Here is a 13,217-nt window from a genome sequence, read left to right on the forward strand (position 1 = left end):
TCCTGATGTTACATCCCAGAGTGGATTAGCAAGCTGAGGAACCCTGTGTAAATCATTTCCCATTCCTGAGCCTCGGTTTCCTCGTGTGAAGCATGAAGATGTCACATCCCTCTCAAGGGACTTAGAGGAGTTAAATGAGGTTAAATGAGGTGCTGGTTGACTAGAAACTAGCACAGTTCATGAAACACTCCATTCATAGTAGCAGTAATTATTCTGACCACATTGCTATATTTGAAGTCGAAAATTTATTCGTGAGGCCCCTAGCAACCAAAGAGAAAAGAGAAAAACGATTGGTTGTATAAGCTCCCGTTAATGGGGAATTATTGTTCACACGGTGGCCGCCCTCATACGTGTGCTCTTTTCACGGCTCCCTCTGGCCTTGGGTTCCCATCTAGAATGTGGGTGGATTGGACCGGAAGCTCCAGGGAGCCCCTCCTGTGGGCCACCCTGCAGCTCCCAGCTCTGTGCCTGCAGAGCAACGTGGTGGGGCGCCTGTGCAACGAGTGTGTCGCTGGCTCTTTCCACCTGAGCACCCGCAACCCTGACGGCTGCCTCAAGTGCTTCTGCATGGGCGTCAGTCGCCAGTGCACCAGCTCCTCCTGGAGCCGCGCACAGGTACCTACACGAGGCGGGTGGTTTGGCAGACTGGCGGGACCGCCAAGCCCAGGGCTGGGTGGACCAAGGGCCAGTCACAGGCCACGGCCCCCATCCCGGCCTCTTCCCCCCCACCCCAGGTGCTGGGGGCCTCTGAGGAGCCCACTCCGTTCAGCCTGACCAACGCCGCGGGCACCCACAACGCCAGCGAGGGCATCTCGTCCCCCGTGCCCGGGGAACTGGCCTTCTCCTCCTTCCACAGCCTCCCGTCTGGGCCCTACTTCTGGACCCTCCCTTCACGCTTCCTGGGGGACAAGGTGGGTGGGGGGTGGGAAGAGAAAGGGAATTCCAGGCAGCATGGTGCCTTTGGAGAAGAGGCGGGGGAGGTGGCCGGAGCAGTGGCAGGGCCCGACGGTGGGGCCCCCAGCTGAGCACCTGTCTGCCTTGTGTCCCAGGTGACCTCCTATGGCGGAGAGCTGCGCTTTACAGTGACCCAGTGGCCCCAGCCTGGCTCCGCGGCCCTGCACAGGCAGCCACTGGTGGTACTGCAGGGCAATAACATTATCTTGGAGCATCACACTTCCCAGGAGCCTAGCCCCGGCCAGCCCAGCACCTTCACCGTGCCCTTCCGAGAAGTGAGCAACGCCATCCCAGGAGACCCCCGGGGGGAGGCGGGCAGGCCCCCTGCCCCTCTCACTCAGGTGTCAGCCTGTCAGGGGTTGCAGCCCATAAGCTCTTTCCTCGGCAGCAAGCGTGGCAGCGGCCTGACGGGCAGCCGGCCACGCGGGAGCACCTGCTGATGGCACTGGCGGGCATCGACACCCTCCTGATCCAGGCATCCTACACCCAGCGGCCAGCGGAGAGCAGGTGTCTGGGGCCCGGGGCGGGAGGACCGGAGGGGACTTGGGGGTGGCTCCAGGCTAAGCAGTGCGACGTGGTGCATCCAGACTGCCAGCTTTGCTGCTTTCTGGCTCTGCGGCCTTCTTGTGCCTCATTTTCCCCATCTGTAAAATGGAGATTATAACAGTACCTCCCTCAGAAGGCTTGTCTTAGATCGGGTCCCCAAGAGGCAAAGGCTGAGATGGGGGTTTGGGTGCCCGTGATTGACAAGGAGAACCTGGGAGGGAGAGACACAGGAGGGAGAAGTGGCCAGGCAAGGAAGCGGTGTCAGGTGAAGACCAGCCTCGGTCTCATCCCCATGGAGCCCTGCAGAGTCATCCTGCCTTGAGGCAGAGGGACCTTTGTACCCTGGGTCAGTCTGTCATTGGTCACCCCAAGGGAGTGGGACAGTGTGACCTCTCCTGGCAAGGAATGCTCATTCCCTGGAGGAAGTTACAGGTATAAGCCTTTCACCACAGCCCTTGCAGCTGCTGGGGCATGGACGCCCAGTCAGGGAGCTGGACGGGGCCCCAGGAGCATCACAGCAGGGCTGCTGGGAGGATTAATGAGGTGATAGCGTGTAGGGCTCCGGGGGTGCCAGGCCCAGCGCGAGTGCTCATTCATAGTGGGTCTTGCCACACCCAGGGTCTCTGGCATCAGCATGGATGTGGCTGTGCCTGAGGACACCGGCCAGGACCCTGCACTGGAAGTGGAGCAGTGTACCTGCCCACCTGGGTACCGTGGCCCATCCTGCCAGGTGAGCCCTGGGCCCCACCCACCTGTCCAGCCAGCTCCCTCCACGGTGCTTGCTGGCTCCTCCTCCTTTAGCTCTCCCACCTCCCCAAGCCCGCCCCAGCCATCCAGTGGTCCCTTCCCAGAATGGCCCCTGCTGAGGAAGTCCCTCCACCGTCATCTTCCTGCCCCCAGGACTGTGACACAGGCTATACACGCATGCCCAGCGGCCTCTACCTGGGCACCTGCGAACGTTGCAGCTGCCATGGCCACACAGAGGTCTGTGAGCCCGAAACAGGTTCCTGCCAGGTGAGTCCCACCCTCCTTCTTTCCTACCCCAGGGATCTGTGGCCTCCAGGGGCTCAGCCTCAACCCATGTTCTACGCCCCCCCACACACACAGGGCTGCCAGCACCACACAGAGGGCCCCCGATGTGAGCAGTGCCAGCCCGGATATTACGGGGATGCCCAGCGTGGGACACCACAAGACTGCCAGCCGTGCCCCTGTCACGGAGCCCCCACTGCTGGCCAGTGCGTCCAGTCCCTGCCTGTACCTGCCCTTTCCTGAAACGTCCATTGCCCTGTCCCAGATTCCCTTCTTCCCAGACCCTTCTGAGAGGCAGTGGTTAAATCGTGGCCTTACCACTTCCTCGAGGTGTCGCTTTGTATAAGATACACTTCTCTCTCTGGGCCTCAATTTCTTCATCTGTGAAATGGCGATAATGACATACCTCCACCTTGGCCCCTGGTGTGAGCATGAGATGATGCCATGGAACTCTTAGCACGGAGCCTGGCATGTAACTGGCACTCAGGACACGTTAACTCACATGCCCGCTCCTCCTCTCCCTCCTGCCCTGGTCCTGAAAGAAGAGCTGCTGACCTTCTAACTGGAAATTTGCCCCCCACACCCACAGAGCCACCCACACTTGCTTTCTGGACACAGATGGCCACCCCACCTGTGATGCGTGTTCCTCAGGCCACAGCGGGCGTCATTGTGAGAGGTGAGGCAGGTGCGGGAAGGGTGGGGAGCATGCAGGAGGGGCTGCCCCTGGAGTCAGGCTAGGCCCAGCCCTCCTGACCAGAAGGAACCAGAATCTGCCCACTCTGCCTCACAAAGGCCCCCAGAAGACAATCAGCTCCTTTACCCGAGAGCCTAAACCTTTAGCCTGGCATTCGAGGCCCTCAGAGATCTGGGCCTGCAGTTTACCCCCAACTCCCAACACCCCCTGCCCCTCTGCCCCAACCAGGCCAGAATCTTCCCAGAAAACCCCTCATTCTTGCTGAAAGTCCTGGGTTTGAGGACTGACCATGCTGGGCATGTCCCTGCCCTTCTTCTCCCACCTATTTCCCCATCTGTGTAATGGGTGAGTTAGGCTAATAGTTTCCTTCCAGCACTCTGAGGTCATTGAGTCCAATACGGGGCCCCCAGCACAGTCCGGGATTCTGTGGTTCTTCCCTCCATTCACCCAGTGCTTTCTCTCACCACAGGTGTGCCCCAGGTTACTATGGCAACCCCAGCCAGGGCCAGCCTTGTCGAAGTGAGTCGGGTTGGGGAGGCTGTTGGGATCTGGCTACCCTAGGGGTGGAGCTAGGACAGAGCCTTTGTTCTCCTTCAACCTGTGGCAAGTGACTTTTACCTTTCTGAGCCTCGGCTCCTTTATCTGTAAAACGGGGGCAGTAAAAGGCCCACGTACCCCAGAGGGCTGCTGTGAATGGGTATAATGCCTGTGCGTGGTAGGTGTCCAGAAACAAACACTTCCTCTCTCAGGTGGTGAGTTAGATGCCCAGAGGGTGGTGAAAATGGGGATGCTCGGTGGCAGGTTTGGGGTTCCAGCTGTGGCTTCCCTCCACCTCAGGAGACGGCCAGTTGCCAGAGCCGATCGGCTGTGGCTGTGACCCCCAGGGCAGCATCAGCGACCAGTGTGACTCTGCTGGACAATGCCAGTGCAAGGTTAGTACAAACCCCTGCCCTCCACGAGGCCCTGAACCGCAGCCACGGCGGTTGCCAGGCCTTCCCTGTCACCATACCCTCAGGGCTGTCCCTGCGCCCCCGCCACCCTTCCTCGCAGGACGCATCTCTGCCCTATTGCTCGGGGCCTCGTGGGAAGTCAGGCAGCATCTGATGGGAGCTGGGGCCTAGGCATGGGGGCAGCAGGGGCTCCCCAGAACTGCTGGAAGTGGCTGGGAAGCCTGGCCTCAAAGGCTGCTGAAGGTGCAAGAGAGCCATCCGAGCTCCCTGCACCCACCTTTCTACCCATCCTCCAGGCCCAGGTGGAAGGCCTCACCTGCAGCTATTGCCGGCCCCACCACTTTCACCTGAGCGCCAGCAACCCGGTTGGCTGCCTGCCCTGCTTCTGCATGGGCATCACCCAGCAGTGCACCAGCTCTTCCCACACACGCCACCTGGTAAGAGCCCCTACACTGCCCCGGCACCGGGGCCTGCCGCTGGCCTCTCCTGGCTCATCACTAGGGCAGGGCAGGTGAGAAGCCTAGCCCAGTGGCATCCCCGTGCCTCCATCACTGCCCATGTAAGCACAGATCCCAGCAACCCTTGCCCCCGCCCCTAATGCCCTCCCCATGACTCCATTATTGCTTATGTCATCACTGACCCCAACCCCCTCCTTCCCCCAAATGTCCTCTCCATTTCCCCATTATTTCCGTCCTAGCCCTGGTCTCACCATCCCCCCATTCCCCACTCTAATGCCCACCCCCGCCCCTCCCCCACCAAGGTGCCTGCCCCGGTGCCCAGACTGACCCCTGTCCTCCTTCTGCTGCCAGATCTCCACCCACTTTGCCCCTGGGGACTTCCAAGGCTTCACCCTGGTGAACCCACAGCGGAACAGCCACCTGACAGGAGGCTTCGCCGTGGAACCGGTGCCCGAGGGGGCCCAGCTTACTTTCGGCAGCTTTGCCAACCTTGGCCACGAGTCCTTCTACTGGCAGCTGCCGGAGACATACCAGGGAGACAAGGTGTGACATGCAGCAGGGCCTGGCAGACCCTGCCTGATCGCCAGCTCTGAGCCAGGCCCCTGCCAAGCCCTGGGGCCAGCAGGGACTCAGACACGAGTTGACCTCAGAGCAGTTTGGGCTGGCAGGGAGGCATCAGCCATGTCATGGTTAAGCGTGCAGCCTTTGGGGTCATATAGGCCTTGGTCTAAACCCAGCCCTGCCCCTTCCCAGCTGGCTGCCTTTTGACAAACCTCAGCTCCAAAGCAGTTCGGAGGATTAGAGCTCATGCCTGGTGCATAATAAGTGCTCGCCTGTTAATAATTATTAGCTTTTGCGCAGTTAGTCAAGAAACAGGTCCTGAGCGAGGCCCTGGAAACAAAAGGACAAATGAGACACAGTTTCAGTTTCATTCATTTGCTCACACATGGAATTCCCTCTGTGCTGTCAACCCTGTGCTTGGTGTTGGGTAATTCTTATTAGAGGTCATATTTACTGATCTCTTACTCTGTGCTGGGCACTGTTGCAAGCACTTTGACATGTCATAAATCACAACTGTATGAGCTAAGTACAACTACTGCCCTATTGCATAAGTGAGAAGACTGAGGTGAGAGAGGTTAGGTGACTTGCCTGGGCTCCCACACCCTGAAGGTGGCAATGCTGGGATTCCAACCAGGTCAGAGGCCGCCCTTAAATACTACACTAGTCGGAGTCTTTGCTCCTCCAGTGTCATGGTCTAGCGCGGAGGTGATGGGGCGATGGTGTTAGTGGCACGGTGGGGCGCAGGGTCTTGGGCTGGACTCCAGGACGGCCGCCCAAATGGGTTCTGTGAGTGGTCAGAGCCACCTGGGGGCACCCAGTGAAAGTGGGTCTTGGTACAGGCATCCCCTGCTGGCTGAGGCCGGTGTTCAAGCAGATGTGTCCCCACGCCCAGGGCCCCAGGAAGGTCAGGGACACTTAGGAGGGGGTGTTCAAGGCTGCCCTGTCCCTGTTCCTTGGACAGACCCACGTATCCCAGCCTCCTCCCAGGGCTGGCTGCCTTTTCTTCTCCTTTCCTGGCCTCCGTGTCTTCCTCCCTACTGCCCTGCAGCTCCAGACCTTTCTCTCTCTCTGACTCCCTCTCCTGGCATTTCCCTGTGCCCCACAGAGGGAGGCATATTTTGCGCAGATGCGACAGGCTCACCAGGTAGGCCCGCAATCTGAGTGGTGTGAAACTGATGTGACGTGGGCATGGTGTGTTCTTGGATGCCCTCAGCCCTGCGTGGGGAGATGCCCAGCGCCCCGGGCAATATGGGTCCACGTGGACCCAGGTCGTGACCGATGGTGCACGGTCAGGGCACTGCTGTGCCCAAGCCCTGTGATAGCAGGAGTTAGAACCAGGAGGGGTGTGTGCCTCATCTACTGTGTGGTCTGGTCCTGGTGCCAACTGTCTGTGGCCAGAGTGGTGGCTGAGTTAGCCAGGAAACTAACTTGATGCTAAACCATGTGACTATACCTGGCCCACCAGGTTGCCCCTGCGCTGTCTCTCAAGCAGCCTCCATTAACCATCTGTGTGTGTATGGCCCTCCACGGCCTGGAGTTAACCCTGTGTGCCAGCCTGGAGAGGGGAGCATGCGTCTTTCTCCCCAGTCCGCATGGGCCTTTCTGGTTGCCATATCCACGGGGAGAGGACACCCCCCAGGGCTCCAGCTCTGGGGCTCTGGGAGGGTCTGAGCTGGCCTGTGCCCTCTACCCGTCAGAACTGCACGTCCCTCTCAAAGGAGCAGTTGCAGGCAGCTGTGGCTGCCGGGAGGATCCTGGGGCCCCCACAGGGCAAGGGCCGGACACAGTGGCTGTCACAGGGGACAGCCAAGGCCTGGCTGGGGACAGCCTGTGTCTAGGGCCCCAGGGAAGAAACCAGAGAGCACAGTCCAAGTAGGAGCTTGGGGTTCCTGGGTTATTTTCCCCCAGGCCAGGCCAGGCCCCAACCTGATGCCCGGACCACTCCAGTGTTGCCCTTGGGAAGCATTACAGATCTGTGAGTGGCTTGGGCTGGTACCATGGGCATGCACGGAACGTGAGGCCCAAGGAGCTGTCTCGGCACGACATATGCCCCTGGGGCTGCCTCCAGCCCCTCTAGCCTGAGCTTGGGCAGCACTGTCTGCCCCTCTCTTACCAGGGGCACCCACTCTATGAGCTTCTCCCCGTAGTCCGGGCCCATTCCAGGGAGCTCCACCAGTCTCACGGGGAGCAAGAGGGCAGCAGGTACAAAGGCCAGAGCGTCAGGCATCGGCACTTGTGAACAGATAGCACAGGCGTGGGCGGCTGGTTGGGCCTGGCACGACCTGGGGGCAGGCAGAGCGTCATGGTGTTCTTTCTGCCCTTCTGCTCCTTTCCTCTGTCCTCCCTCTCTCGGTCCCCCAGGTGGATGAGGCCCAGAGGCGGATGGATGCTGAGATCTGGCAGCTCCTTTCCAGCTTTGCTGCCCAGCCCCAGGCCCCTCCCCAGGGGCTCTCGCCCCATCCCCAGCCGGCAGCTGCTCTGCAAGCAGCTCTGCCCTCCCCCTCCCCCTCCCCCTCCCCCTCTCCTTCTCTGTCTTCCTCAGCAGGCTCTCAGGTATGTGCCAAAGCACCCACCAAGGGACACCCCCCCCACACCCATCGTGTTTTCTAGACTTCAGTTTTTTTCTGAACCAATTTCACAAATTCTGCCATTTCTGCACACCACTTGGACAGTTATTTACTCCAGTTTTTTCTTTCAACCAATCATATACCAACTCAATTATACTAGTTTTACATTTTTAAATACACATTAAAATAGCCACTAAATTTTATTTATTTATTTATTTGTTTATTTATTTATGGCTGCGTTGGGTCTTTGTTGCTGCACGCGGGCTTTCTCTAGTTGTGGTGAGCGGGGGGTACTCTTCATTGCGGTGCGCAGGCTTCTCATGGCAGTGGCTTCTCTTGCAGAGCACGGGCTCTAGGCGTGTGCGCTTCAGTAGTTGTGGCACGTGGGCTCAGGAGTTGTGGCTCTTGGACCCTAGAGCACAGGCTCAGTAGTTGTGGCGCACGGCCTTAGTTGCTCCGCGGCATGTGGGATCTTCCCCGACCAGGGACTGAACCCTTGTCCCCTGCATTGACAGGTGGATTCTTAACCACTGTGCCACCAGGGTAGTCCCAAAATAGCCACTGAATTTCAAAATGTTCTCTGGTGTGCCCCGTAAATCATCTTGGGATCCACAAGGGGCATAGCACCAGATGTGAGGAGACACCAACCCAAACCACGGCCAGCGAGAGCAGTTGGGGTGTGTCTGGGTCTAGACAGGGGAGCAAGTTGTCCAAAGAGCTGGGCCAGGACCTGAGCTGTGGGGCTGGGGGTGGGGTTTCTATCCCTCTGCCCTCCTGGGTCTCCCTCTGGGGTCTGTTCTCACCCCCGTCGGGACCATCTCTGACCTTTTGGCCCCCGACCTGTTCGATCCACTCTCACCACCTGTCCTTCTGTCCTAGTTCTCTCTCTCCTACAAAGGCTTCTCTCTGCTTCCTGAAAGCCTCTATTATTGGCAGCTGCCCAAAGCCTTCCTGGGGAACAAGGTAACAAGGATTTGTGGGGGTGGGGGAATAGGGGTTTCATCAAACCCTAAAATATCAGAGGGCCCTTTGTCAAAACCTTTTATGACACAAATGGGTAGACCAAGGCCCAGAGAGCGGTCCCACATTCAGGTCAAAGTAGGGCTGAGTTCAAACCCAGCTCAGCTCTTACCCTTCAGGGAGCCACAGTCCCCTGGCAGAAAGGCTGTCTTAACTGGGAGGTCTCCCTTTACCCTGTATCCAGATCACTGACCTAGCTCTTGGGACTGCATTCATTCATTCAAGAAGCATTAAGTACTTACTGTGTGCTGTACTGTACATGGGCAGAATAAGACCCTGGCCTCCCAGAGTTCAATGTTAATCTGATTATCATTCCTGTCATGTCGGAATCACCATCATCATCATCGTCATTATCATTAGCAGTATTGCGTTTTTACTAGTATTGTTCCAGAAATGATTTAGAGTGCCTCTTACACAAAATATGCAATAAAATAACATTCAGAGAAGCACCCTCCCCCTCCCCCTCCCCCTCTCCTTCTCTGTCTTCCTCAGCAGGCTCTCAGGTATGTGCCAAAGCACCCACCAAGGGACACCCCCCCCACACCCATCGTGTTTTCTAGACTTCAGTTTTTTTCTGAACCAATTTCACAAATTCTGCCATTTCTGCACACCACTTGGACAGTTATTTACTCCAGTTTTTTCTTTCAACCAATCATATACCAACTCAATTATACTAGTTTTACATTTTTAAATACACATTAAAATAGCCACTAAATTTTATTTATTTATTTATTTGTTTATTTATTTATGGCTGCGTTGGGTCTTTGTTGCTGCACGCGGGCTTTCTCTAGTTGTGGTGAGCGGGGGGTACTCTTCATTGCGGTGCGCAGGCTTCTCATGGCAGTGGCTTCTCTTGCAGAGCACGGGCTCTAGGCGTGTGCGCTTCAGTAGTTGTGGCACGTGGGCTCAGGAGTTGTGGCTCTTGGACCCTAGAGCACAGGCTCAGTAGTTGTGGCGCACGGCCTTAGTTGCTCCGCGGCATGTGGGATCTTCCCCGACCAGGGACTGAACCCTTGTCCCCTGCATTGACAGGTGGATTCTTAACCACTGTGCCACCAGGGTAGTCCCAAAATAGCCACTGAATTTCAAAATGTTCTCTGGTGTGCCCCGTAAATCATCTTGGGATCCACAAGGGGCATAGCACCAGATGTGAGGAGACACCAACCCAAACCACGGCCAGCGAGAGCAGTTGGGGTGTGTCTGGGTCTAGACAGGGGAGCAAGTTGTCCAAAGAGCTGGGCCAGGACCTGAGCTGTGGGGCTGGGGGTGGGGTTTCTATCCCTCTGCCCTCCTGGGTCTCCCTCTGGGGTCTGTTCTCACCCCCGTCGGGACCATCTCTGACCTTTTGGCCCCCGACCTGTTCGATCCACTCTCACCACCTGTCCTTCTGTCCTAGTTCTCTCTCTCCTACAAAGGCTTCTCTCTGCTTCCTGAAAGCCTCTATTATTGGCAGCTGCCCAAAGCCTTCCTGGGGAACAAGGTAACAAGGATTTGTGGGGGTGGGGGAATAGGGGTTTCATCAAACCCTAAAATATCAGAGGGCCCTTTGTCAAAACCTTTTATGACACAAATGGGTAGACCAAGGCCCAGAGAGCGGTCCCACATTCAGGTCAAAGTAGGGCTGAGTTCAAACCCAGCTCAGCTCTTACCCTTCAGGGAGCCACAGTCCCCTGGCAGAAAGGCTGTCTTAACTGGGAGGTCTCCCTTTACCCTGTATCCAGATCACTGACCTAGCTCTTGGGACTGCATTCATTCATTCAAGAAGCATTAAGTACTTACTGTGTGCTGTACTGTACATGGGCAGAATAAGACCCTGGCCTCCCAGAGTTCAATGTTAATCTGATTATCATTCCTGTCATGTCGGAATCACCATCATCATCATCGTCATTATCATTAGCAGTATTGCGTTTTTACTAGTATTGTTCCAGAAATGATTTAGAGTGCCTCTTACACAAAATATGCAATAAAATAACATTCAGAGAAGCAGACAAGACAGTCTGGTTCAGGGGGAAATGAAGGTAGGAAGCTTGCTGGAGCCAAGGTGGAGCTGGGCGCAATGAGGGGAGTTAGCAAGCATTGAGGCTGTGTGCTCAGCAGGCCCTGTGCTGAGTGCAGGGTTTTACGTGGCCTGCATTACTTAATCTTCATACTACCTTTCAAGGTAGGTATTATTTTTATTCCCATTTCCATAGGAGGAAAGTTGGGCTCAGAGAAGTTGTGACTTGCCCAAGGCTGTCCAGCCTATAGAGTTGGACTTGAACCCCAGTCTTAGACTGCAGGGTCTGCTCCCGTAGCCACCCTGCTGTACACACCTGCAGCTTGGTCCTAGACATGGCGATGAACTTGCTGGCATCCAAAGAAAACGGGAAACCAGCTGTTTCATGGTTATCTGGTTATGCCCCTAAATTCCTTACCTCACTCTGAGCTTGTGGAGAACATCCTCAGGGCCTGTGTAGCCCAGGGCCTGGCATGTCATCAGTAGGTGTTTAATAAATGCTCACCAACTGAATGAACACAAATGAGCAAATGGGCTAGGCCTGACACAGTGTGGTATTGACCTGAACAACTGCCCTAGCGGCAGAGGAGAGAAAGGAAAGTCCTGTGGGGCAGAACTGGGGCCTTGGATGCCCAAGTGGAAGTCCCCAGCAGCAAACATAAGGCTCTTCCAGTTGTGAGCAATAGGAAACCCGAGTCCAGCTGGCTTGCCCGCAACGAAGAATCTATTGGCTCATGAAAGTACAAAGCCCAAAGATAGCTGGTATCAGGCATGGCTCGATCCAGGAGCTCATTAGGACTTTATCTCAGCTGGCATCATTCTCCAGCTTCCAATCTGACTAGTAAAGGGGGTTTTTCTGTTGCAGTAGAAAGGGCAGAAGTACCAGGTTCACATGTTCATCCCTGCTGGAGCAGAGAGGGGGAGTGGTGGAACGTGCAGACTGGCCAGACCTGGCTCACGTCTCCACTTTAGAGGAGGAGGGGCCAGGCCCCTCAAACCACACAGGCTGCCTGTAGCACATAGTTTCCTTTAAAGGAAACCAGGACTACAGTTTTCAAAACAATGGGGGAAATGGACTCTGAGCAAACAAACAAAAACCACCTACCCAGGAGGCAAGAGTTCTGAGGGGCAACTTGCAGCATCCCCTTGCCCCCGCCATGGCTGAGAACTTTTGAACCTTCTGCGACCTCCCTGTGGTGGTCACAGTCATTACCCCTGTCTGCTTTATGGGAAATTCCTTTAATGGAAGGGACTTGGAGCTTGTTTGCTGGGATCGTGAGACAATGGGAAATGGGGAACCCCATAAAACAGAATAGAGGCTTCTCAGGGTCACTGCCACCAGGTCTGAGACTGTGAAGGAACTGATAGATGTTCTGTCACTTAGGCAACCACCAGCCTCCGGTTGGGTGGGGAGGACAGCACGGGTGCAGAAAGGCCTCCAGAGACTCCGCCCCCTCACCTGTCTGGTCGCACACACCCCAGAGGAGGGCAGAGTCAGGTTGTGACTGCAGGGTTTGCCTCTTGCAGGTGGCAGCCTATGGCGGAAAGCTGCGGTACACCCTCTCCTACACAGCGGGGGCCCAGGGCAGCCCACTGTCTGACCCTGATGTCCAGATCACGGTGAGCACATGAATTCCACACCGAGTGGGCAAAAGGGGAAGGTGGAGGCTGGGGGTACCCTCAGTGTTTCTTTCCTTTCCGTCCAGCACTCAGCTGGCCTGGCACCCACCCACTAGTTAGGCCCATGCCCCCACCCCACCATCTGTTTGGACACTATGTAAGCAGAGGCCCAGCTGCTGGAAGATGGGGTAGTGGGCATGTACCTGACTCCTTTGGGTACGTGAGCTTGGGAGATTGGAGAGGTAGGAGACTGGGATTGGGAGAGGAGCTCACTATCCCCGAGAGCCCCTCAGTTCCCCTCCCAAGCCCACTCGTGTCTCCCCAGGGCAACAACATCATGCTGGTGGCCTCCCAGCCAGCGCTGCAGGGCCCGGAGAGGAAGAGCTACGAGATCATTTTCCGAGAGGTGAGAGGCACTCGGCCACACCATGTCTGACCCTCTGCACCCTCCACCCTGCTTTGGAGCCTGGCTTTGATGCCAGCTACACTGCCTCTCACTCCCCCCATCCTCAGCTAACAGTCCTTGGCCAGTGCCTGGAAGGCAGGTGTTGGGGCTGGGGGCACTGCAGAAACAGCACACAAAGCCCAACGCCCCTCACCCTCATTTGCTGTCTTCCCCCACCAACCCAGGAATTTTGGCGCCGGCCTGATGGGCAGCCAGCCACCCGTGAGCACCTCCTGATGGCACTGGCTGACCTGGACGAGCTCCTGGTCCGGGCCACATTCTCCTCGATGCCGCTGGCAGCCAGCATCAGCGCAGTCAGCCTGGAGGTCGCCCAGCCCGGGCCCTCAGAGGGACCCCGGGCCCTTGAGGTGGAGGAA

General features: G+C 56.9%; 1 protein-coding gene across 1 annotated transcript in view; it reads left to right on the plus strand.

Annotated features, from left to right (window-relative positions):
• HSPG2 (heparan sulfate proteoglycan 2) overlaps positions 1–13,217 on the plus strand; it is an 88,570-nt gene that overhangs the window by 33,285 nt on the left and 42,068 nt on the right. The window contains exons 22-36 of the mRNA XM_007459310.1: positions 475–615; positions 735–911; positions 1,050–1,229; positions 1,343–1,461; positions 2,119–2,230; positions 2,401–2,514; positions 2,608–2,735; positions 3,119–3,205; positions 3,693–3,742; positions 4,061–4,155; positions 4,470–4,610; positions 4,983–5,174; positions 12,303–12,395; positions 12,721–12,801; positions 13,026–13,208. Of these exons, the coding sequence (XP_007459372.1) occupies positions 475–615; positions 735–911; positions 1,050–1,229; positions 1,343–1,461; positions 2,119–2,230; positions 2,401–2,514; positions 2,608–2,735; positions 3,119–3,205; positions 3,693–3,742; positions 4,061–4,155; positions 4,470–4,610; positions 4,983–5,174; positions 12,303–12,395; positions 12,721–12,801; positions 13,026–13,208 (1,893 nt within the window). The remainder of the gene's footprint in view (positions 1–474; positions 616–734; positions 912–1,049; positions 1,230–1,342; positions 1,462–2,118; positions 2,231–2,400; positions 2,515–2,607; positions 2,736–3,118; positions 3,206–3,692; positions 3,743–4,060; positions 4,156–4,469; positions 4,611–4,982; positions 5,175–12,302; positions 12,396–12,720; positions 12,802–13,025; positions 13,209–13,217) is intronic.

The sequence above is a fragment of the Lipotes vexillifer genome, unplaced genomic scaffold, assembly GCF_000442215.2.
Source record: "Lipotes vexillifer unplaced genomic scaffold, Lipotes_vexillifer_v1.1 scaffold496, whole genome shotgun sequence".
Classification (NCBI taxonomy): domain Eukaryota; kingdom Metazoa; phylum Chordata; class Mammalia; order Artiodactyla; family Lipotidae; genus Lipotes; species Lipotes vexillifer.